Here is a 27,225-nt window from a genome sequence, read left to right on the forward strand (position 1 = left end):
ATCATGGTGGGAGGGGTCAAAGCTCCACCTGGACCATATGTATGAGGGAGGGAGGGAGGGAGCGTTGGTTGGGCCTATGATGTACTGAAGTGATCACTTGTGATATTAAAATCATCGTCCAAGATTTCATTTCTATATTAATTTATATTCCTGTAAGTCAAGCAGGTGTGTTGAACCACTGTGGTCATCCTCAGGCTTACTCAGCAGTCAGTATAGTTCTTAGTTTCTAGAAAGCACGGAGCATGTGACTAATTCGCCGTGACCCTAGTGAGTACGCTATGGTGATGAGCAGATCCGTGTGCATGTGTGGAGCGGACGAGCACAGCCAGCTAGTATTCTACATCCGTTTAGATTTTAACGGTGTGACAGTTCTTCACTTCCTCTTGCACGCTTCTAATATGAACTACAGTGAAAACTACAGTTTTCTGAGCAGATTTATTCTTGGAGAAAAGAAAATTTTAATGTGTGTGTGTGTGACGTACGACAGCAGGGATTCAGGGATTCCAGGTAACTGATCCGTAGCCCAGAGTGGCTGCATATCCGAGCAGTTCGAGGACACACATCGCACCCAACCGCACCAACCCGTAGCCCTGACGTGTACTTGGGCATTTGCTGAGCCACTGAACTTTGACCTTTGACTGATCTGTGAACGTGGTCATCCTTGGGTGGCGGGTCGGTCTTTGCTCTGTCTGCGTGCTGGTGAGGTGTGACGGAGCTGAGGCTGGGCTCCTCCACCCTCATCCTGGCCTGAGTAATGAAAGCGTGGTCACACAGACACGTGAAGGCCTCGTGCTTCCCACCCGGCAACTGGGGGGTGGGGGACTTGGCAAAAATGTTTGTTGGTGAAAACATGAATATATAAATATATATATCAAATATCTAAATGAATAAAAAGCGATGATTTTATAAAATAAAATTATGTCCAAACAGAAAGATTCCATTTGGTGTGTGAGAAACATGTTTTAGTAGGTAGATTCAAGTGAGCTGTGAGTTAGTGGTGTGACTGGGAAGTAAGTAAGGTCAGACTAGAAACGTGTGACGGAAGGATGGAAGGTTTAGGAATTTTCCATAATGCACTGAACATTAACTGACATTGAATATCAGTGCAGAAAAAAAACCAACAACTTGTGTTATGAGCTTTCCAGGGAATAAAGGTCAGGCTCCAGCACACTGGGCAGGAGTGCGCCTCCCCCTTCCCAACACGTGCCTCCTGATGAAGGAGGTGAAGGTTTCCAGTGTAGCGCGAGTACGGTCACTGCTGCAGGGTCCCGGATCAAAACTCCGTTTTCTTCATCCAGGCCACTGATACTGAAAAGCAGCAAGACATGTTCAGCTAAGAAACATGGGACACACAACAGGGTTCAAGAAAACAGACCAGATCCACCTGGAGCCAGACAGGATTGTGTTCATCATTACTTCAACACAAACATTATGTTGGGTTATTCCATCATGACAATACCTCACCAACTCCAAGATCCAGGACCTGGATGTCACCAGATTTAATTAGAAGAAGGAGGAGCCTCAAATCATGGAGCTGTCACATAACATGGTGTTGGGTTATGGTTAGGGGTTAGAGGTTAGCTGTTAGGGCTTAAGGTTAGGTGAGCGTAGTGTGTACGTATGGTGTCATGTTTAGTATGTGAACAATGGAGAATGTGTGTGTTTAGTAGGTGAACACTGGAGCACGTGTGTGTTTAGTAGGTGAACACTGGAGAGTGTGTGTGTTGTGTGTTTAGTAGGTGAACACTGGAGCATGTGTGTGTTTAGTAGGTGAACACTGGAGAGTGTGTGTGTTGTGTGTTTAGTAGGTGAACACTGGAGCATGTGTGTGTTTAGTAGGTGAACACTGGAGAGTGTTTAGTAAGTGAACATTGGAGAGTGTGCATGTTTAGTAATGACAGGTTAGCTGTGCACCACACATGTAGTACAGTCAGAACAGTGGTGAATGCTCACAGCTGTGGGCTTGTGTGACTGGACAGATGAACAGGGTGGGCGGGGCCTCCTCAGAAGTAAAGATATTCTGGTGTGAAACTGTTATGAAGAATCCAAATGTGAGGTGTCTGTGTGGTGCATTTGACGTGCTGCCAGGTTCAGTTTTACCTTTAAGAGGGCTTCCTGCAGAGGCCGAGAATGAGAACGAGTCCTAAGAAACCCAGTGTCAGAGAGAGAGAGACCCGTCTCTTTCCCTCACCTACAAAGACCTGTAGCAGCAGGGCTTTACTTCACAGTGGTTCATTTTATTGTGTCTCATGTGAACATAGTGCACCACCATACTGTAAGTGTACATTGGCATTTAAGAGCTGTAAAAGAACAGAAGAGTAATTGGTTATTAGTACGTAAATGAGAGTTGTAAACTTTTGGACTGAATATATTTTAAAAGGCAGTGGTAGCAGAATGGTTACGGTACTTGACTTGTAATTGAAAGGTTGCTGGTTCAAGCCCCACTGTTGGGCCCCTGAGCAAGACCCTTAACCCTCATTTGGTCAAGTTTTACTCAGTCATAATTGCAAGTTGCTTTGGATATAAATGTAAATTTAAAAAATGTAGCGGACAGACTTTGCTAAGGGAAAGTGTGTTGAGATGAAATGAGCAGCAGAGGTCACTAATGTTACACTGTTGAAGACTCCACACACACACACACGCCTTCATTTGTAATGAATGTCAGCTCTTGCTGATAGACAGAACAAGGTTAAGAAGCGTTTTAGGCAGGCCTGGTCCAGGCCTCAGTCAACACTATAATCACTTATTCACCAACCTCAGGCATGTTAATATGAGACTTTTATTTGGTAGGCAGTTTTTAAATGAGTTGAACAATTTCCTTGAATCCCAGTGTGACTGAGTGAGAGAATGTGAGGAGATTGCTTATGTCTTGCGTTTGAGGAGGTCTAGTTTGGGGAGGTCTATACTTTTGGCAGGTCTAGTTTGGGCAGGTCTACAGATTGAGGAGGTCTACTTTGGGGGGGAGGGTCCTACAGTTTTAGCAGGTCTAGTTTGAACAGGTCTACAGTTTGAGCAGGTCTACAGTTTTAAGAGGTCTGGTTTGAGCAGGTCTACAGTCTGAGGAGGTCTACAGCACTCTATGGCAGCCTCCTGGTCAAGGATGTCGATCTGAGTAACCTTCAGTTTTTCCCTCCAGAACACTTTGTCTCCATGGTAATGTCATGGTACCAGCATCACTGCTACTTTTATATTATTAGCTTCAAAGCATCAGAAAAAAAAAAAAAAACTGACCATTTTGGAAAACAGACCTCCATGTTTTCTCATAACGTCATCCAGTGATTGCTGGAGATATTGTATGACTGTTACAACAGAGGGATCTCGTGCGTGTGTGTGTGCGTGTGTGTGTGTAACAGTTGTGGCTATGCACCTGAATGAAGTGTTAGTGTTAGAATGGGCACCAGAGGTCAGGGGTGTTATGTATTTTATTTATTATTTTCCTACACTTTTTGCTAAATTTGACATGTCAAAACATTCATTTGAATAAGATCGAATAAGATAATACATTTTGTTTTTGCAGTAATTCAGATAGAGAAGTAACACTGTGTAGAGAGTGGTTATAGGGTTAGGACTAAGGTTAGGTTCAGGATCAGGGTTATGGTTATGGTAAAGGGTAGGGGTGTTTTTGTGCACCTTTAAAGTATTTTTACAGAACATGGAGGTTCATGTCCATGTGTTCATGTCCTACATGGCTTTGAAATGGGCTGGAAATTGAGCCTCTTTTGGGCAACACAGCCAGGGCCCAGAAAGATTTGTCCATCGGCTCCATATGGGCCAATCATGGGGCCAAAGTGGGCATGACATGGGCCCCATATAAGCAGTCATTCACTGGCCCCACATGGGGCTCTACTGGCCTACCACCTCATATGTCTACTGGTCTAAGACCTCGTATCTCTACCGGTCCAACACCAATTATTCATCCACTGCATCCTCAAATAGAATGATTCATTTTATAAAATAGACTATATGTTTATAGAGTACAGCACCATGTACGGTCTCAGTGTAGTTAACGAGATACACTGTAGGGACCTGGAGCTTTTTTTACCCACGTCCACAAGAGATGTCTAATACCGCACTTCACCCAGACACCAACGTTCACCCAGTCTCCAACATTTATAGCGTGCATTTGATCTGCCACACACAGCCCCTCTTACACAATCTTAAAGGCTTTATGATCAACACCACTCAGCAACACATTACCTTCCAGGCACTTACTGTCAAATAAACACAACACGCTGATCTCCTCATACATCAACCCTGCTACAAAGCACCCTTACATGCTGCTGAAATCAAACATGCTTCAGTGTGTCAAATGACACATGATTTAAGCTTGGGGTCTTTATGCAGCGTGTGAAATTTAGTGGCATTGGAAGGATGTCATAGGTTGCTCCAAGGAAAACTTGATGCGACTCGTATTCCAGGAATCACCTGACAAGGCCTGTCTTAGCACACTGCACTCGTCCAATGACGTCCCTTAACTCTAACGAACTCTTAGCTAACAGATCCCAAAATTTGCCGATTCCACTTTTTGCATCCCAGGTGCCACTATTTCAATCACACATCCTTCGATCCCAACAAACTCCTATTTAAATTCCTCAACTAAACTTGTCAGCAGTAACTGCAACACTCCCCTCCCATACCACACTGTACTACTTCAACACCACCACACCCCTAACCACGTCCTTATACACATATAATCCTGTCCAGCCTCTGTACTACCGTCACTGGGCCCTCATACACCATCAATGTCCATCTAATACGAGGCAGCAGACAGTTTCGGTTTACCTGGTAGACATGACATCTCAATACTACTAACAGCCTTCAGTGATTCTGTCTCTAGCCGCATAGCCTGATCTTTAATGTTCCACTGTACCACCTATCTGAACTCTTAACTGTTTTTTCCAGTATAGATATTGCTTCTCCTTCCATTATGAAATTTTCCTTCAACAGTTGACAGACTTCTAGACTTGCTGGGTTCATCCTTGATCCTGCCCACCTAAGAACATACTATTGAAACTGTATTCAGGGCTTATTTGCTTTATGATTCACAAACCTGTTGATGAAAAACAATAAAGCACTCGAGGTCATCACGAAGAGGTGTGCAAGAAGGGTGTGATATGGGGTGGGCTTTTTGTCAAGAAAGTTCACATTGTTGAAATTTCAAGAATTTGAAACACTGCCGTTGACTGTTGGACAAGCACAGTCAGTCTTGGGGACTGTGGATCACTTTCAGGCGAGGAACCGACCTGTTTATGAACTCAGAGAGATGGAGACAGTGTTTCTGTAACAGTCATTTGTTATTCTGGATGAGCTATGTGTGCTGTTTGAGTTTCGTGTCTGTACATCAGTAATGTTTTTACAAGCGAAACACATCCTAGCTGGGTTCACAGATCCATCCACCAGTCATAAGGACCAGCAGGAGACCAGGAGGTCAAATCCTCCTCCCAGACATTTACTACAAATCCCACAGAAGGTATTTGAATGGAGTCATATTACGGTGTGCCTATGACGTGTGTGAAGAGTGTCCATTAAGGCACATATCTCTCATGTACAATCTCACTTGATAGCAAATCGTACATCTGAGGCGGGACTGTGGTGGAGGGCTCTCTCCGCCTGTTTGGAGTCAGATATCGCACAGTAAGACAAAGATGACTCAAACCGCCATGGGGTCCAAGATACCAATGAACTAAAATACTGAAGAAATACAAGGATCAATGCCGATGCCTAGACGTGTGAAACACATAAGCTCTGTACCAAACAACAATCAGTGTAATAAACAATAAATACTAGACTTAGTACTTAGGAGCAGGATCAGTGGTCATTTAAATATAGCAGACAGCTACTGGAAGCCAATGAAGGGAGTGCAGTAGTATAGTTAGCAGTGTGTGTGGAGTTCAGATGATTGAAGACCAGTTGTGCTGCTGTGTTCTGCATCAGTTGTGGAGGTCTGAGGGCTCCTAGAGGAAGACCAGTGAGTAGCGAGTTACAGTAGTGGAGCTTTGAGACTACAAGAGACTGTACAAGCACCTGGGCACCATTATGTTAAATTAGGAAGACTCATTGAATGAAGACCTTCCAGGGCAGAACACATCACACACGTATATCAGACGTTAAAATCAGTTAGTGGAAAGTGAACTAGACATTTAGTCCACCAGTCCAAAAATGGTTTCTGTCTGCCTCTCTCTCTCTCTCTCTCTCTCTCTCTCTCTCTCTCTCTCTCTCTCTCTCTCTCTCTCTCTCTCTCTCTCTCTCTCTCTCTCTCTCTCTCTCTCTCTCTCTCTCTCTCTCTCTCTCTCTCTCTCTCTCTCTCTCTCTCTCTCTCTCTCTCTCTCTCTCTCTCTCTCTCTCTCTCTCTCTCTCCACTAAACAAATGACTCACACATACATTTATTTGTAGTACAAAGGATTTTAATTCATATGCATATTTTTGTACTACAGATATAGTTGTAAATCAAAATCACAACTACAGTGAATAAAACCTAAAAACCAGTGTCGATGTTTACATGAGCATTAAGGAATTTACATTTACATTAAGGAATCAGATGCCTAGTTTTATGTGGTCAAATTTATATACTAGTAACTCAACCTACACTGTAGTATTCCAGTCAATCAAAAAACAATTAAACAATTAATTAATTAATCAAGTCATCAAAAGACAACGATGCAAAATAAAGAAACTTATTTAAAACATGAGTGTTCTATGGCATTCAGTAATAAGACCCAACATAACCTCCATCTTAGCAGTTACTGCTGTGATGCAGTTTATTAGTCCCAGTTATAGTCCAGTCAGGGTGACGAACTGGAGCCAAACGTGACGGATGGGAATGTAGTTGAGTATGTGACACTTAACTTCCCCAGCAGGCTCCCAGTCCCGCATTTAAAAGCCACACCACTCGTGCTTCATTTCACATTCTCAGCAGTGCTGTGATTATCCGTTTCACATCACAAAGTCTGGCACAGTAGCAATGGCAAGAGATATTATCAATTATCCATTATCTATTAATATATTAACATGTAAAAAAAACTCTGTAAATAATAGAAAACTAATAAATATATATATAAAAGGAAGATACAGGCCCACCACCCGAACATTCAATGCTGAAAGGTCCATATCTCTAAATCAGAGGACAGAGAAATTCATCAGCTCCAAAACCCACAATTAAACGTTTCCCACTCCTTTTCCTGTGAGAATGTCGTGTTTCTGTCCACATGCCATCACTTCTGTAGACCTTTCCAGCTTTCTGTCTATACTCCTCTATGGTTCCCCTCAGGTCTGTACAAAACGCCTCTCAGAATGAGGTCCCGTACCCTGTAGTGGTTTGGCCTGTCTCTGTTTTGGTATGCCCAGTAAAGGGGTGTGTGCGCAGTGGTTCAGCCCAGTTCTCAGGTTCACTCACAGTTCCTGATTCACAAAGCTCCCCTCACCTTCAGAGTAGTTCAGCTTCATCATCTTCATCCTCAGAGCCTGACGGACCCTGACGCACCTCCTCATACCACTTATTGGTCAGAGTCTTCATCTGGATCCGCCCATGAAGCAGGTCCTGGGGGGGGGTAGAGATAGACAGAGAGAGAGATTTCTCAATAAACAGATTTATTGCAGATTAAGTTAATCTTCAATATCTTCCAGTGTGAGCACCTCCTCACCAGCAAGGGAGGTTCCTTCACCTCCATCACCCTCCACTCATTAGGGATCTGGACCCAGACGTGTGGGAAGCTGCTTGGTGGTGATGTGTGTGTTGTGTGTGATATAAATAACCTTGATCATGACTGAGCGGTTTATCGCCCCACCCCCAGATCCTGACTCAGAGCTTCTGCAGGAATTTTCAGACTTCTTATCAAACAGGGTACAATTACTGAACAAGGCAAAAACTGGAGGAGACTGTAATATTCACTCTGAGAGTGTATAAAATCCTCTTAAAGTGCACATTGATAATTCATTCTGTATAACCTAAGACATCCAACACATTCAATCTGTGTAAAGTAAGACTGTGGAGATCTCAGACAACAGGATTAGTGAGAAGAGACTCTTCACAGCAACCACATGTGTAGTCAGACAGGCCACACAAAGCTTAGAGTGTAAATGGAGCTCAGAGATATTTAAAACCCCACTGAATATAAACACCTTCACTGTGGCTAACTCTCCAGTACAAAAAATTAAAACAATCCAAGATTATTATCTAATAATGAAAACTAACTAGGCACCAAACCGATACTGAGTTTTTTTGCCCTGCTAGAATGTAACAGTAATAAATGTAAATCTTTAATGACAAGATTGAAAATATTAGGAATAGAATTAACAGTATTTCCTATGATTCTGCAGATGAATCTTGGCTGCTGCCTGGTTAGTATTATAATTCTATATGTAATTCTAATTTTATATATATATATATATATATATATATATATATATATATATATATATATATATATATATATATATAAAATAAATAAATAAATACATAAATAAATGTTATTGTATATGTAATTCTAACCGCATTATATGTAATTCTAATTCCATTCGATTATACGTCATTCTAAATGTATTACATATATGTAATTCTAATTCTATTATATATGTAATTCCAATGGTATATGCAATAGAATTAGAATTACATATATGCAATTCTAATTCCATTATATATGCAATACTAAACTCTGTTATATATGTAATTCTAATGATATATATGTAATTCCAATTCCATTATATATGTAATTCTAATTCCATTATATATATATATGATACTATTAGGCACAGTTATTCATAAGAACAGCACTGGTTTCTACCGTTAAGCAGACAATACACTGTTATATATCTGCTAATCCCGATGTTGTCCATAATCTTAACAAAACTGAGGACTGAGGTGTTTGGACCCAAAGCTGCAGGAAGCAAGTTTATCCATTTTTCTACTAAACCTTAATAATGCTTCAGTAAAACACCAAACCTTTAGTAAACACTGAGGTGCTACTGACGGTGAGCTCACTGGACACTCACATGTAATGCTACTAAACCTGCCCTTTCTCCAATTATGTAATATTGTTAAAGTGTGACACTTTCCTCACGAGATCCAGAGAAACTGGTTTCAAGACAGGATTACTGTAATGGTTTAACTGGATGCCCTCAAATGAACTCTCACTTGTGTTCCAACAGCTCTGTGCTGGCTCCCAGTTAAAACTCTCATGTTAACATACGAAGCTCTAACTGGTCTGGCCCCCCAGTATCTGAGTGAACTCATTGTGTACTATAACCCACCTCCGCTCCTCTAAGTGCAGGATTTCACGTTTCCTGGAATGAGTCCGATTACAGCGGGATAAGACCTTTGGTACTACAAAAGCCCCTCAGATGTAGAAGAACCATCCAGCTTTATTCTGTACTTGGGTGTTCAGTCCTTTGGTCTCCAGGTCTGCCTCTTGGCTCCGGCCTACACGTGTTTACCATGTATGTGGCATTCACTGTGTGTGGCGTGTATAGAGGGGTGTGGTGCGTGTAGGTCTCTGCCCCTCTTGTGCTGTTAGTCCATGGCAGTGTTAGCTCTGTTTAGGTCAGATTGAGAGGTCGTCCCGACACTAAAGGTTCGAAGAAAGTGTGTGCAGAACCGAATGAGAGTGTGTGGCAGGAACTCTCACCTCCTGTGTGAGTCTGCGCGTGAAGAAGGGGTTCAGGTACTTGGCATCCAGCCAGAGGAAACCCTTCAGGTCCTGCCTCTGCACGATCTGAGCCTCATACTCTTCCTCCGTCAGCTCAGATAAGTGCTCTGACTCTATTGTGTTACCCTGAGAGTAGAGAGAGGGAAGAGCATGATGGAGATTCAGATAAAACACAGAACTGACCACCTCTAATTACGAACCATTAAAAACATGAACTCAAAACACCACATAGCTACGGTCAGTTTGAACACGTTAGTGTGCGAGAGTGTAGTCAGTGCAGTTTGCTCGACCTCCTGGGTACAGAAAGGCATCACGGTGGGATGGAGGGAAGGCGAGAGAGAGACCCCACGCCCCTCTACTGACCTCCCCAGGCAAGGCCCAAAATCTTCACTTTCGAGTCTTTACCAGTGTGAGACAGAGAGAGCAGTGGGAAATGCTCCCTGTGAGCATTTCAGCAAGGCAAACATGCAATCTAGTGTCTCAAGATTTCATACCAGCCTTTGTAGGGGAGCAACTCTGTAAACACACTATAATCCACTGTAGTGTGTAAACCGTAGTGCGTAAACAGCGCACACTGCGGCGGATAATAGCATGGTTTACGCACTACGGTGGATTATAGCATGGTTTACGCACTACGGTGGATTATAGCATGGTTTACGCGCTGTGGCAGATTATAGCGTGGTTACGCACTGAGGTGGATTCTATAATCCGCCGCGGTGCGTAAACCACGTAATAATCCGCCGTGGTGCGTAAACCACGCAGTAATCCACTGCAGTAGAATATTTAATGTTGGGGATCAAACAGTCTGAGCCTGTAAACCTGTTCAACATGACCAACAGCGTAAAAGAACAACCCCTTTACCATTTTCTCTGTCTTGCTCAGGTTAACATCCTTCTTGTTCCTGCGTCGTGATTGGCTCTCCTCAATGTCCAAAATGCGCATGAGGGGCATGGTCCCTCCCCCCAGCAGCAGAATGGTGAAGAGGACAATGACGATGGTGGTGGTGCCAATGAGCTGGCGCTTTTCAATTGGCTCCAGACCCAGGTGGAGGCTCAGAGCATAGGGGATAGCACCGCGAAGACCTGGACCGGCGCAAGGCATTACAGACAGAGACAGAGAGATTAGGGGCTTTGGGGGGGGGGGGGGGGGAGTGGGGGGCTTCAGGACAGGGAAGAGGGGGTTCTCACCGCTGAACCACATAATGAACATCATTTTAGGGGTGATCTTGTGATCCCGGAAGAAGTTGAGTAAGAAGGACAATGGGAAGATGTTCACAGCTCGACCCACAAGCACTAGTACCTGCAGGAAACACACACACATGCAGCACCTCTGTAAACTCTGGTCTCTGTTGGGCTTCTGCTACTGACTACATGGTCATGAGTACCTACTTATTTAGGTAAGGGTCACGGTCAAGGTCAAGGATGGGGCTAGATTCACCTTCAGAGGTATTGGACCCTTAGAGCAAGGCATGGGAACCACATCCTGCAGATCTCCAAAAGTGGTGTTCAAGTTATTTGTTTAATTTTAGTGTTTGTGAGAATTATGGGTAGACTGTTTTGGAGTAAAGTGAAGACCCAGAGTTCCCATACAAAAGAAATCTGGGTTTTACAAGTGACCTTCTGTTTACTGAGTTGGTGTACCTGAATACACCCAAGATTACTTGCTCAGTGCATCCTGTGTGGATACAGCATTAAATTAACAGACCATCTGGACACTTTAACAGATGTCCCAACTAGAGTCAACCCAGCAGGCTCAATATTAATAATATTTAATATAATCAAGATTAATGAAAAGTATCAACCGTATGACAGATCTCAGGCCAAAGTGCCGTGACCTGCACACACCTCCAACTGGACATCAGACATACACATGACTGTGTAAGCCAAGGGCATCAGCACAGAATAAAAGCAAAAAGCATACAACACTGTTTTAGCAGTTTCTGAATATTGACATTTTAAACAGATACAAGGCAGGTTCAGACTTTGGATCAGTAGCCATGGCAACACTAGGTGTCATGTTGAGCAGGACGCAGTCACTTACAATGCACCAGATGACGAACGAGAACTCGAACTTGTGAGGGAAGCTGAAGATGGAAAGACCCAGGAAGGCAAACACGCATGTTTCTGAAAAACACAACACACGTGTAATTAGAACACCACATAAAGCCTCCAGTATGTGGTGGTTTGTGAAGGTGTGTGATGGTACGTGATTTGGGTCAGAGTGAAAAATGCCCACGTGTGATTTTTACATTCCCATTTACAGGCCTATGATTTGGCCCTAGAACTAAATGAACTGGGTTTTTATCTGCTTTTGCCGGTTTCCCATCAGCAATAGGTTATATATAAACTAAACTATACAAACTATTGCTGAAATTACCTTCTCACCACATCCAATCAGTTGTCAAAAGTTTTACTGACAGGTTATTCCCTCCTGTCAAGAGACCGCCATTGCCAGGCTGAGCCGTCAGTTAGGCCATCAGTTTTGGCTCTCACAATGTCAAAGTGGGGAAAATACAAACGAAGTTACTGCAAAGAAAGTGAAAGTGACCCTGATGTAGCGCCTTGGACATCACCTGCACCAGTGGAGGGTCTACCGCATTGACAGCTTCTGTGTCCCAGAACAAACATGCAGCAAACACCTCATAACTGGAAGATATGCAAATGCCCCATAATTTATAATTACTGCTCTGTACATTTTAAGATACAAGCAGGTTATTAGTAGGCAATGTTGGTTTAATATTGTTGAAAATCTGACCATTGTTTTTCGTGTGTATTTTCTGGTGGTTTTTCATTCAATTTGGCAGATTTTGAAACACGTCTTGCGTAGACACCACTGCAGCAATCTGGCAGCCCTGCAGATAATATTTCAGTTCTCAAACCAAACATACTGATTAGATGTCAAATGACAGTGACTTCCATTTCATATCCATCCAGCCACAGCAGCTATTCCAGCGGCCGCAGAAAAAGCTGGCCCGCCCTGGAACACCAGAGCACCGAGACGCCCACGTCTACACTGGAGGGGCTACTTGAACGAAACGTAACGAAGCTCGTTATTAGCTCGGCGGACCAAAGACAAGCATTCCTCCTGGGTCCTGGTCTTCCCAAGGTTTCTTTCTTCATTTTTCCTCGCCACTGTGGCCTCTGCCTTAATCGTTAGGGATCTGGACCCCTAAACCGAATATAAATAGATGTGACTTGACATGCTGGAGAAGCTAATGTTAGGAATATATTAGAAATGTACCTGACAAAGGAATATTGCAGAATTATACGACAACACGGGCAGTTTCTCTGAACGTAACACGTAATGGACCTCCGTGTAAATGGGCTAGGTTGTTTACTAGCTAGCCAGTAACGTGGAGTTGTGGAAGCAGCTTTTACTTGCTTCTGTTCTCCACAACAACGTTTGGCATCTAATCGTATATATGCGAGCCTCCTTCAGGGATATTTCAGTCTCAAACACAACTGGTTTTAACAGATTTAACAACTTTACCAGATTTAACTTATTTTAACTGATTAGCTATCCATTAGTGTGGATATTTAAGCAACCGAACTACTTAGCTAACCTAGCTAGCGTCTGGGTGATGTCTTATACTACGTAGTTATCTAACCTAGTTACTTGGAACTTGCTAGTAGCTAATGTCACCTACACTAATGTTAAATTAGATAAGGTTTGACGAGTGATTGAAGCCTTCTTGATAAGGTTTGAGAAACTGCCCGGAATCAAACGTGCAGGGAAAACTAACCTCTCCGGGCTCTGTTGAATATGAACAGCGTCTATGCGTTACTCCACTGTCCTGGTTTAGTTCTTTACAATACTAGTAGAACATGAAGTTTAATTTGTGCAAGTCTATTTTAATATTGCCTGGAGAAAAAATGTAGGCTGGTGTTTTTCAGCAGTGTGTGTGAAATGACTGTAGGTGACAGTGGTGTGTGCGTTAAAGGTCACTGGAGACAAACACTAACCACACATGAAGGCAACTGTGCGTAGCGTCTGCTGCATTAGGAGCTGGGTGACAGGAGACAAGTTATGATGGGTATAGTGAGACATCACGATACCAGAGAACAGGATGGCCATAATACCTAGAGAGAGAGAGAGAGAGAGAGAGAGAGAGAGAGAGAGAGCGAGAGAGAGAGAGAGAGCGAGCGAGAGAGCGAGCGAGAGAGAGAGAGCGAGAGAGAGAGAGAGAGCGAGCGAGAGAGCGAGCGAGAGAGAGAGAGAGAGAGAGCGCGCGCGACAGAGAGAGAGAGAGAGAGAGAGAGAGAGAGAATATGAATATTTCATCAATCTTCTGAAATAAAGGAACAAATATACTGGCTTGGCTTTATTTAAGGAAAACAAACTCCAAACAGTTTAGAACAGAAAAGATACTGAGACATCTTGCCCTTTAGCCATCAGCAGTGCTGAGGCCATTTTTCGAAACCAATGGTAATCAGAAGTACAAATGACATGTTCTGCAGTGACATGTGGCATTCTGCAGGGGGTAGCAGAGCGTATCCTGACCGGCTACATCACTGCCTGGTTTGGGATGTGCTCTGTCTCAGACCAAAAAACCCTGCAGTGAACAGTGAGGATAGCCAAGATCATCAGGGTCTCTTTCTCCTCCATCACCTACTAGCAGTGTGGGTGACCCCACACCCCCTCACATTAACTCTCCTCTCTCCTGACATACAGGACGAGGCCTATAAGCCGGACTGGGAAACCATGGCTTGGTTTCGTCCACCAGCCATCAGACTCCTCAACTCCCAGAGACCGACAACAAATATTTAACAAAAATGGTGCTGTGTTATATTTATTAACACTTCTGTTCTTCTTCTGTGTTGCTCCATGGTCCTGGAGGACTGTTAGCTCATGCTACCGTGTACCAGGATACAGCTGGAATGACAGTCTCTTGACTCGAAGTGAGGTACCATTAAAAACAAAGCTTCTCAGGAGTAAACACACCTTCAGCTGAGGGGTTTACGTTGTAAATGGAAATGAGACATGAAAGTGACTGTTAAATGACAGTGTGTTATCCTCCCTTATCCAACGCCCATGTCTGCTGGGGTCACGATAGAGGGTCACGATGATAAAGGGTATGTGAGGGGGGAATCTATCTGGCTGCATGTAAAAGTGTGTCACAATAAGACTTTCTAAAAAAGGGTTTAATGTTTTTACAGTCTCACAAATACACATGCACTGTTGTTTTCCAACACTGAAGTGGTTAGTCTTTGTTAAGTTACCGCTAACTAACAAACTCGATCATTTGTTTAAATATTTTGGGAAGCCTGGTGACCCCAAACTATGGCTGTGTAGTGAGAAATAGCATTAGGTGATCAAATATCAGATCAGACACACTCCAACAACACGTGAGCAGCTTCCTAACCACACTCCGACCACTTTATTACTTAAACTACATACAGTATTTGTCAAAAATATACTAAATTAGGTTTAGTTATGTGCCATATTACATTCTGGGTTTTAAATAAAACATTTTCTGAATGGCAAAAACATAAGTAAATTTAAAAATATGATTTTGACGCGTTTTTCATATGAGCAGAACGTTCGTTTGTGAGGTTGTTAAACATAATTTTGATGATGCTGGTATAATGATGCTAAGTGACTGATATAAACAACAAACACAAAACAAAACAAAAAACTTTGGTTTACACACGAGAAAATTCGACCAGGTAAAACCAAGTAATTTTCCACCTGCTACTGCCCGTAACGTTTACACTCAGAGGCCCTCAGCGTGTGTGTGACAGCATAAAGCGTTTGAGAACAGTAGCTGGTTTGAGTTGTCAGAACACAGCAGTGCAGTACAGGAGGAGATCCAACACGACCCTCAGCTCGAAATACAATTGTAACTCACTCTAGTGCTTTTACTAGTATGTCTACTGCATAGATCCAAAAATGTCAAATTTGACATCTCAGCTAATAACGATGATGAAAAATCACTCTGGTACAACTCAATCTCACGTAGTTAGATAACCTTCCGTGAAATAGCAGCAACACGACAGCATGACCTCCCGAGTCACATACAATGACCTCTGTATTCAAGACACACACACACAGACAGTAATGGCTAATAAAAGTTCCCTTCTGTGCCTGTAAGTCTGAAACATGTCTCCTGTTTTGTGTTACGGTAGTTGACATCAGTAACCAACCCATTCTCACTGCAGTCTGTTGTTGATCTTTCTTCAATTGGGTGTAACAGCATCACACGCAAATTTAAGATCTTCTTTAAGTGTTCTGGTATTGCGTGTATGCACAGATTAGAAGATGTAACCCTGCATCTGACTGCCTAACAGAGATGTTGACCTGTTTCCTGCAGATCACTTTGTATGTTTAGTGCGTTTGCTCTGATGAAGCTAGTGCATAAAGACACCTGCCCCAGGGGCAATAGTACTATTACGGGACTATAGTACTACTACGGGACTTACCTGACAGCTTGATACCCTCCGACAGGCCATAGGGCAGGTAGGCGAAGATAAGCATCATACCGAACTCCAGGGAAGGGGTGTTCCTCAGGTCAACGTGCTTCAGACACTGTGAGGAGGCAGTCAAGGTCTGTAAACCCACAGCAGAACAGCACAGTCACAAACACCACGGGTACCCCCTCAACACCCTCAAACGCCACGGGTACACCCTCAAACGCCACGGGTACACAGATACACCCTCAAACACCACCGGTACCCCCTCAACACCCTCAAACGCCATGGGTACACCCTCAAACGCCACGGGTACACAGATACACCCTCAACGCCACGGAAACACCCTCAAACACCACCGGTACCCCCTCAAACGCCACGCATACACAGATACACATGTACACCCTCAACGCCACGGAAACACCCTCAAACACCACCGGTATACCCTCAAACGCCATGGGTACACAGATACACATGTACACCCTCAAACACCACATTCAAGTCACCTTCAATCCTGGGCAAAAATAACATTCAACCATCAGCGACAGTCGAGTTTATTATAGATACATTTTTACAGGGGCAACAAGGTAAGAAGGAGACTCACCCAGGCACCAAGTGTGTGTGCATCAGTACCTCACACACACACACACACAGAGTATATATATCAGTACCTTACGCCCCACACATACACGCGCGCACACACACCCACATGTCTGAAAGCCTTGGTTAAGGATACAATAGCAGAGATGAGGCCAGTAAGTGTGCCCAGAGCAGCTGACCCGAAGAACATCTTGAGGAAGTAACCCAGTGCCTGCAGGAAGGTCTCCCAGCCCGTTACCGTGGAAGCGTTCGCAAACCCTTCTGCCGTACTGGGAATGGACAGATCAAAATAAAAGATGTCAGCAGGTTTCTGACTTATTCACATGGTCCCTATGTACCAAATGTCTGGACTTGGAGTTAATCTACTGCTAAAATGGTGCCATGTCACACCTGTATAAACGACAGCACACCTGTGTAAATCACAACATACCTGTTTAACCACAACACACCTGTGTAAAACAGAGCACACCTGTTTAACCACAGTAAGGCTCAATAATGAGCCAATTTAGCAACTGTTAGCAAACTGTGTCCATCAAAAAAACCTGGATAATAAAGAATATTCTTATTATTATTTCAAATAGTCATCTATCCTTAAGTCTAGTTATTTGAATCTTTACATAGGTGATATCACATTCCACACACGTCTGTAACCTTAGTTAATGTTTCCCTCTCACTTCAAATCCTCTTTTCTCCATCTGCGTAATATCACCACGCTCAGGTCTCTGCTCAGCCTCCATGTCCATTTCCTACGGGTTGGGTTACTGTCAGACTCTTTTTGCTGGGTCACCTTCTAAAGGTCTCCAGAGGTTTCAGTGTGTACAACATTGGGCTCCAGAGTTCTTCCTCACTTCATGTCATGCTCATCTTCCTCCTGGACTGCTGGGCTACTCTCTCTTATTCTAACACAAAGCTGGTAGCCCCAGTTTACCTCTGTAGGGGGAGCAGAGCAGAGCTCTGACATCTATGAGGTCACCTGACCCGCGGTGTCGCCATATAAGGTGTTTGGCAGCTTTTTTTTGGCACCTATAGTCAGCGTCTGTTTCTGACATGAATGGAGTTCCTTAGCTCAGGTAGCTCAGTGGTGAAGGTACTGAACTTGCAATCAGAAGGTTGCTGGTTCAAGCCCCACCACTGCCATGTTGGGCCCCTGAGCAAGACCCTTAACCCTCAATTGCTCACACTGTACTCAGTCATAATTATAAGTCGCTTTGGATAAAATCATCAGATAAATGCCATAAATGTAAATCACATCAAGCACAATCGTACCCACAGTCAGAAAACCCTGACTCAACACTAGGGATTATACAGGGCTCTCACCAATACTCAAAAAGCAATATGAATATAACTTAAACATTTAAAGAAAAAGCCTTAGACAAAATGCTCTTATAATCTGTATTTGTCATAGGCTAACCCATAAATACCTTATCACTAATCCATAAATAACTCATCAATACCCCATGAACAGTACATGTTCATCTGTGTAAAGCATTAAAGCCCCTAATGTGCAGTGACAGATCATATATTTCAATATCTAGCTGGTCTAAGACCTTCTGCCCTAAACCACCTCCCACAATGCACCGCTCTGCAGCCGGCTCTAGTAACCTGCACCTGGACACACCCGGCACAGCTGTAGCTTGGTCTGCGTGTCTGATGAAGCGTGACGTCCCCCATGTTAAGTTGGTGAAGTCCTTTCTTCTAAAGTCTCATCCTCTTTCTTTAACATCATGAGCATTAAAACTAAAACCCCGTTCAGGTTTACAGTTAAGATCAGTAACCCGTCCCACGCCGGCACGTCCCTGAGAGCTGTGAACACAGCTGGTGATGCAGGCAATGGGCGGGCGTGTGCGTTTCGTACTTGGTGAGGACGATGGACACTGCGTCGTTGAGAATGCTCTCTCCAAACACAAGCATGTTCAGCACGGGGTCAACGTTCAGGGCATTGAATATGGCAATGGTGGCCACGGGGTCGACCGCAGAGATGAGAGAGCCAAACGCAAAACTGCATGACAACCAGCATGCACACAGTAAAAAAGCTGACAGTGACCCATCATATTAAACTTTTCCATCACTTATTCCATTTTGTGTCTTCTGTTGAACAGTTGCATAATGAATGTAAATGAATGTGAATAAAACTAAAAAGTCAAACAGCTGTTCATTCACCTGTCAGTCATGGACATCTTGTAAATGACATCAGCCTGTGTGAGAAACACAAACATTTAGTGTGAAAGGCTCAAATGGTTCTACGCTTTCCCAAAGAGCTGTACTAACTTCATCAATCATTATTTCTTTTAAATCAGGAAGGGCACATTGGGACAGCTTCCTGTTTTCACAGAGTTACCAGAAACAAGTGTCCATTTCACGTCAGATACACACACGTGAGCCACTATTCCATTAAATAGACCAGTGAAACCAGACTAGTAACATTCCGAAAAGAAGTTCAGCTGCAACCTCTAATCTAAAGCACTGTGAAATGAAATGAAATCAGACATTCCTGTGTGTAAATGGACGCAGTGTGAGAAGCTGGGAAAAACAAGCAATGGTAAGATTACGTCTGATAATGTCTGCCAGCAAAACAACTATGTAATATTAGTGTAGAATGTGAACCTGGGGTACATGTGCATTACCAAAGTAAGCAATACTAATGCAGTAATACGGTCTACTGCATCACAGATGAAAACGCAACTGCATATTTTGAAGCAAAGTATAGCATTCATATTTGCTATGCAGTACATCATATTTGCATAATTAACATGCTATATCAAATCTGCATATCATAGTACATCATGATATCTGCGTAATATCAACAGCAGTCCTGCAGGAATTGTGTGTACTGCCTGACTCCCTCCCACCCTGCACAATGGGAGCTACTGGCTTCATAGTACAAGCGGGATTTTTTGTGTGTTTCATCAGTCGTTCTCTGATGTCCATGCACATAAAGCAGCTTGAGAACACCTGCAGAGCGTCAGAAGCCTCCAAGTTCATCTGGCTCACCAAGTCATTTACACCAAAAAGAACAACTAACGTGCAGGTCTAATTTGTGAAATTTAACCCCAAGTTTACCTACTGCTGTCAGACACCGCCCTTACTGACCAGCATCTCCATATTCTACTCAAACAGCCTACTTCATGGCATCCAATGACGCTCACTGAAGAGGAAGACGTGAATACTCAGGACTGAAATGCTTGGCAGCGAGCTCAGTGTGTTCAATCAAGAACAACGTGAAGCTTAAGGTTCTTACCTGGCCTAGGAAATAGATTCCCCCGCCAACGATAAAGGCGGAAATAGCGGTTCCGATGACGGCGAATAGGGTGATGGAACCGATGTTTTGGAAGAAGTTTCCCTAAGAGACGGAGAGAGAAGCACCAGAGCCGACTAACGACATGAATCCGTACGTCACTGTATCTCATTAAAGAAACCTGTGTTTTAAAAACCACGCCGTCTCTTCTGTTAGTTAGACTTCTGCCATGAGCAAACTGAAATGCTGTTTCACTCAAGGAGTGTTAAGCATTAACATCAACATTACATCAGCTTTGTTTATGCTGCATCAAAGAACTGTATATTAAACTAGGTTTTCAATAACTCATTAGTTTTTATTGTTCCATTATATTTTTATTCTTCCATTTTATTATTCTATTATATCTTTTTATTGATAGCCTTCTTTTATAGTGTTAGTTTTATTATGTTCATCAGTTTAAGCTGATTTAGTCATTAAATAATGGCTCTTCTGCAGGTCCCATATTTTGCGTTTCTGCATCTGAAACAGAGCAGAGAGACAGCTGAAGCAGGCACATGAAGTGATCACCTTGTGAAGTGAGTATCCTGACTCAAATATAATTGGTGGCAGCAGGAGAAGGAAGAACATATTGGGTCTAAACATCTCCTCTTCCTGAGAGAGAGAGAGAGAGAGAGAGAGTCAGTCAATCAGATTTTTTTATGAAAACCCCGATGTAGATAAGTCCATGTACATCACACACCTCAGACACTAGAGCCTAACTGGGTGTTCTAGCATGCAACACACTAGTTTAGCACTGCAGACCCAAACTTTTCTATGAACATGTGTATATACACACACACACACACACACACACACACACACACACACACACACACAGGGGATAAAGGAAATGTGTGTGGGCGTGTTTCCAAAATTCAGTAGGTATTTTCTCCATGTTTGAACAGCTTCCTCTTAATTGTACACATTTGAATGAAGACATACACTACTGTGTTTGCACATACATATGAACACACACACACACACACACGAACATGTGCACGCACAGTGCACCATGACAACCCAATAATGACCTGTTCTGCAGTACCTTTGATCTCATTTGAAGACAAACACACACACACACACACACACACACACACACACACACACACACACACACAGATCTGTGCGCACACACCCACACACTACAGGCTAGCTAACAGCAAGCAGGACAGTACTGGTCATGAAAAACACCATCCAACTCCAGACCAAGAACACAGACACTCCAGTCAGGAAAGCTAGAAACCAAACTAAATGAGCATATGTGCAAGTTCATGAGATCAGATGGGGACTGGTAACAGCACCACAGGCTCAAAACACAACCTACAGACCCATACACCAGAACCCCAAGATCACAGCAACCCGTACAACAGGACACCAAGACCACAGCAACCTGTGCACTGCCAGGATCGAATACAACATTTAAACTGACATTTATGGCATTTATTAAACCCTCTTATCCAGAGCGACTTACAAAAGTGCTTTGTCATTTAATCATAGACTACATCCTAGGCAGTATAGTAGGTTAGAGTCCAATATACCAACGAACTAGAATACTGTAGAAACACAGGGATCAATGCTGATGTTTATAAAGAGTTACACAGTGAGCGTAAATACAAAACCAAACACCAATAAGTGCTACATTTATCAATTTATCAATAGTAGTGCCATGTTTGTATAAATGCAGGATCAGTGGTGGGGCCAGTGCAGCTCACACACAGCTCAGCTCCAGGTTTACCTACAGCTTTAAGAGGTTTATCTGTGGGACAAACATTTGGTCAGCCACTCATGGTGAGCTACTCAAGCCACTTATGGTGAAGCCCAGGTCAGCCACTCATGGTGATGTGAGATGCTGGGGGGGGGGGGGGGGGTGTCTGATTACTGAATGTGCCAAAGGGCCTCTGCAGACAATAGCACTCAGTGTACCCAGCAGCACTAATGGCCAGACCCCTTACACATGGGCCAGGCCTGTGGGGCAAATAGCAGCTAATGAAAGGTACAAGCTAAAGGACAAACAGAGAGATGGAAAGAGGAAGGGAGATAAAGGGATGGATTGTGAAGGGAGATGAGCGAGAGACAGAATGCTGAAAAAAAGAAAAAGAAAGCAAGTCTATACAGGACAAAGCTCCTTACATAATAAAGCTGTGTTCAGATAGTACGATACCTTAGAGAGAAGGTACTGAACATATCACAAGCCAACCAATCCAGTCAAAAACAAATACAAAAACAACTACACTAATCTCACATGCTTATGTACAGCAGTGTGTCCAAAAGGGGGCGTAGTAGGGCAAGGAGACCTTTATCCTCATTATACTACGTTTTGCTGACACACACACACACACACACACACACACACACACACACACACACACACACACACACACACGTGTTCCGTATGACCATCTCTCCACCATGTAACGATGATCTTCGTGTTACGATGGGCCCAAGTTATTCATTAGGTGCTGTGGCAGAACACGTGAAGCAGCTGGTCTGAGTTAGCAGTGAGACGAAGTCTGCCACTGTGACACAGTTTCAGATGCAGCCTGCCCACATGATTGTCATCTCCTCATCTCATGTGCAGGATGCATCAGGTAATCTGATCCAGTGCTGCATATGTGTGGTGACTTTTGACAATGTCTTGGGAAGTGAACCTGTGACCTTGGGAAGTGAACCCGTGACCTTAGGAAGTGAACCCGTGACCTTGGGAAGTGAACCCGTGACCTTCGTGTTACTAGCACCTTGTTCTACCTGCTCTACCAGGTGAGTTACAGGACACAGGATTATGGGATTAGTGCAAACAGCATGGAGACTCTGCAGCAGAGATAAGGGCTGTGAAGAACGCCTCTTTCCACATGAACTACATGATCATACAACACTGACACCTGTGGCCAGCACATCTGACCCACTGCCAGCAAACAAGACTGAAAACTGGGACAAGAAAGTTGGAAAATTCCAACAAGACATCGCAACACTGGAAATAATAAAAATACTCGTAACATCCAGTAGATTTTGGGGAAGGAGTCAAAGTTCAGGCTGTATGACCTAGCACAGATCCACAATATTAAAAGTTCATATGTATTTTATTAAGTTGGAAATTAAATGTCTCAGGGTGTATTAAACTCAAAAACTGGAACCAACACCTGTATAACAAGCACAGCAGTACACAGCAGCAGGAAGAGGTATGTGTGACAGGTACCTTCCAGCTTGCCAGCTCCTGAGTCTCAATAATCTTAATAAAAGCTCCCATCAGGATCCCTGCAAAAGAACAAGACATTCGTTTAGTGACCAGAGAAATACAGCCCCTTTACAAGTCCAACTACCCCAGTCTAAAATATCATCTACACCTGCATGAGCCCAGCAACCCCAGTAATACTCTACAGCGGACACCCAGCTAGACATGCAGTAAGGAGCACTGACACAATGGAGTTTAATTCTTAAAGAGAGTTACTCTGTAACTGCTTTTAAATGGGAATTAGGGCATGAGCACGCGCACACACACATAGCTCCTGTTACAAAAATGCTGAGTTAATTACAGAGAGCAGACTGACAGGATAGAGGGAAGGAGGGATCGAGACAGCAATGGAGAAGAGAATAAAGAACAGAGAAAGAGAGAGAACTGAAGGAAAAACAATGACTGACAGCCACATTGATTAGTGGCAGAGGCACAGACATCATGCGGAGAGAGTTAGGGTTAGGGCTACAGGACTTAGGGTTAGGGTTAGGGTCAGGGTTAAAGGCAGCATGACAGGAAATCTGCATCCAACCAAGCACAAAGACAGGAAGGTGCGTGTGCGTGAATATGTGGGGGAGGGGGGTTGAGGGGCTGTGCACCCCCAAAAATTATGAAACAAACAAAGTGAACCAACAGGCTAATAGTCACAGGTCTTATTCTGGGAATGTTTATTCAGTGAACCTGAAAACAAGCTTAACTTGTTTCTGAACTGTGCAAAAGGGTGTGTGCATTTGAAGTGTCTTCACAGTTGAAGCCACACAGATATTCCATAGAAGTGGTTTATCAGTGATGACCTCAGAGGTTTGAATGTTGCACCACCCACTAAAGAACAGCAGCAGTTACAAATAAAAGACAGCAGAAACGTCTCCTGTCTCCACCCCTCACTCACCCAGGGACACCACAGCCACACTCTCTGGCAGGAAATGAAACTTTAATTTAATCAATAGATGCACCAGTACAATGCAGATACCTGTGAACAAATTTTAAAAAAAGGTTAGAAATCTATAAACATATTTTGCTATATATTATATATACACACACACACACACACACACACACAGATCTAATAAAGGAGCAATAACCATGTGTTTGGCTTTTTTCGCCTGCACCTTGCACTAAACGCTGAGTATGTACGGTCTGTCAGACATTGCTGGTGACAACTTTATTCATAACAGAGTTTCATGCAAAAATATGCTATTATGTACCTAGTTTTCATTGTTAGCAGGAATGCACAATTAATCATATATTTATCATTACTGCAATATGAGTTTATGATAAACACATAGAAGGTTGTATGTATACAACAGCTCCATTGAAACCACAGCGCACGTGTGCAGAAACAGAGCAAACAGTTCCCACTGCACACGTTGAGCACGTGACATGATTACACGGGAGCAAGAATGCAGTAGAGCTGCACAGTGAACTGAACACACCAGTGTATCTACCAGAATATGACAGTTGCTAGCCAGGCCAAGTGACAAACCAGAGAGGATCTAGATGAGGAATTGGTACAAACAAAGGACGAGGTACAGCTGTATTTTGGGAATAGTTTTGTTTTAGAGGCCATGCTCAGGCCACGTGTGTGTGCGACGCTGAACCATCACAGAGAAGGTGAACAATTATCATCACCTTAAGTACATAGTGGACTGGAGATAAACAACTGGGTGAACAGTTCAGCAAAATCCTGACCATGCAATTAGATCTTTCTCTACCCCCGAGGCACCTCCACGGGTAAAACAATAATCGTTGTTTGCTTGCGTCAGGTGCAGGGAGGACAACACTCGGGACAGCACCGTCCATCACTGGTCATGCAGACACATGGCCGCTCACACACGCACACACATAAGGACAGAGCACCGTCCATCACTAGTCAGACAGACACACTCATATCAGGACCAGTTGGCCTAACCTACACGTTTCTGGACTGTGGAAGGAGACCCTAGCACTGAAATGCAGACGTGCTAACCACCAAGCCACTCTGCTGCACAATAATTCACACTATATTTTAGTAAACAGACGTTGTCTATCGATGAATAAACCTGCAAAACAATCTGTCCCTTTCCAGGTTCTGGATGCATTACTACTCAGATAAGTAGCTACTCGGAACCACACAGTGGGGTACCGTGCTTTGCTTGGCGGGCCTGTACGTACCAATAACCAGCAGACTGAAGAATATACTCATTCCACTGGACTGCTCCTCCTCCTGGGCTTGGACCCCTGTGTGTACCGGTAAGATGGGCTTGACCGTCGGCGGGGTCCCAGTCGTTGCCTTGGGAGCAGGTGTGGTGCTGTGTACCGTCTCATTACTGACGTTGGTGGTGGTATTTAATCTACAGAGTGGTGGTAGAAAACGCCACTAAATGCAAACACAGTTAAATAAACACACAACAGGACGGGCAAGCATAAGGTTTGAGTGACTAGCAGAAAATGAAAAAACGAGAATGAATTCAGGTTCCTGAGTTGATGCGAGGGTTAGATATGCAAAAGCACACATCTCCAGGTTAGATATGCAAATGACATCGCCAGTTAACGTCTAATGACGGGTACCATAACCCTCATGTTTAAGTACTGTGGTCCTGCTACCAGAACCGGAGTCAACACTGTCCAGTCCACGTATGGGCCGGGAAAACGCTGCTCTACTTGTGCACTACCAACTCTAATAACAGTTTCAGCTCTGAATGAAATATCCGAAAAAGCGAACCCTTTCATTCTTAGCGCCTGCGACTTATTAAAAGCTGTTACGGTCACTTGGCTAAGTCACGGAGCTAGCTACGCCAACTAGCTAAACACATTCACCATTGGCCTCAATAGTAGGGGGTTAACAAACCGAATCACTTACTACTCACATCAGCTGTCTGCACCCTGAAATATCCTGGCAATGCAAAGAGATCACAGTCCACAAAGCAGCTCCCTTAGCTAGCCAGCTAACCCTCGCCTGCGGCCGACAACTAGCTTAGCTAAACTAAGTGAAGCGAACTGACTAGCATAGCTGCAAATACCTCACAAGCTCCGCGCGTCCGTCCACAGAGTGTTGGTCTGTCAGGTCGCGTCTGGTGTTTGTTAGAGCTCGTTGAACGTGTGCGGCCTTGGTGTTTCCCAGCTGCTTCTCCTCAGCTTGATCTCTTCTGAGCGCTGTCGGCTCGTCGACGCTCTCAACTGTCCACACGACCGCAAACACGAGCAGCACACAGGCCAAGCCGCCACTGCCCAGCGCTGTCATCCTCAAAGCAACACCAGCGACGGCTCAAATGCTGCAGCCTGCACGACCTACTGCCCCTGCAGCCATGCTGAAACGTCGTTTCTGAAATCGCGTCATGACCTCTTTTCTGTCTTCGGAGGTTAGGGAGTTGTAGTTCGTAAGATAATTAGCAATCGAAAAATGTAAGTTCAAAGAAACTAGAAAAACCGTAGTCCACAGAGCTGCATTTCACTAAATCCAATATTTACGCTAATAATTGTACGATAGTAATGTCATTTTAGTTAATGACTGCTAATATATAGCGAATTAGGCGTCTTCTAAACTACGTTTCCCAAAATCCACCTGCATCATGACGTAATGGGAGACTAGTTCAAAGACGAGGTCTGGGGATTAAGTGTGCAGACTGTTAGAACCAAATATCCTCCAGTATTCTCTAAATGAGCTCTATTCATGGAGGGCGAGGCGCGTTGTGGTTCGCACATAGTTAGCCATTTTAGCCCCTGTTTTAGCCCCTTGTTAGTGTTAAAAGCATCATTATTTCCTTTATAGTAATTAGTTTTTGGTACCAGTGGATTACAAACAGACCCCTGCTTTCCCCAATGCTGTCTTGGCATGTTCAGTACAATGCATTACCCTGTTATAGGCCTTTATTCAGCTGTTGCAAGAAGGACATCAAATTATTACTGCAAAGTGCAATTTACACCCATCATAATGATTTTGTATAAAGAAACAAAGAGAAATATATTGTTGATATAGTTCTCACTTCTCTATTAGCTCATCTGGGCTTTCCACAAATCAATCTATCCACAAATCAATCGTGCTGAACCCTTTTGGTCGTGTTTCTGAGGCCAGATGTAACAAGACTGTGTCTCTG

General features: G+C 43.6%; 1 protein-coding gene across 6 annotated transcripts; it reads right to left on the reverse strand.

The window, feature by feature from the left end:
- Nucleotides 1-540: 540 nt before the first annotated feature.
- slc9a8 (solute carrier family 9 member 8) lies at nt 541-26,459 on the reverse strand. 6 transcript variants are annotated; one of them, XR_014119658.1, is made up of 18 exons: nt 26,152-26,459; nt 25,304-25,482; nt 24,042-24,122; nt 23,117-23,175; nt 20,452-20,535; nt 19,888-19,989; nt 18,810-18,844; nt 18,505-18,648; nt 16,786-16,918; nt 16,062-16,167; nt 13,605-13,721; nt 11,683-11,765; nt 10,830-10,941; nt 10,504-10,724; nt 9,622-9,768; nt 7,423-7,538; nt 2,101-2,300; nt 541-1,308 (listed from the first exon to the last, which is right to left on the reverse strand). XR_014119658.1 is itself a non-coding variant. In XM_081706606.1 (17 exons), exons 1-16 carry the CDS (start codon nt 26,370-26,372, stop codon nt 7,425-7,427), a joined length of 1,938 nt encoding a protein of 645 aa, XP_081562732.1. In that variant the 5' UTR covers nt 26,373-26,459; the 3' UTR covers nt 542-1,308; nt 7,423-7,424. The 6 variants fall into 6 exon arrangements, 5 of the variants coding, with proteins under 5 accessions (XP_081562732.1, XP_026880322.1, XP_026880321.1 ...); XM_081706606.1 differs by lacking the exon at nt 2,101-2,300 and having other exon boundaries at nt 542-1,308; XM_027024521.3 differs by lacking the exons at nt 541-1,308; nt 2,101-2,300 and adding an exon at nt 3,405-5,954.
- Between the last annotated feature and the right edge of the window lie 766 nt (nt 26,460-27,225).

The sequence above is a fragment of the Electrophorus electricus genome, chromosome 24 (assembly GCF_041902795.1).
Source record: "Electrophorus electricus isolate QZ-2024a chromosome 24, ASM4190279v1, whole genome shotgun sequence".
Lineage (NCBI taxonomy): Eukaryota > Metazoa > Chordata > Actinopteri > Gymnotiformes > Gymnotidae > Electrophorus > Electrophorus electricus.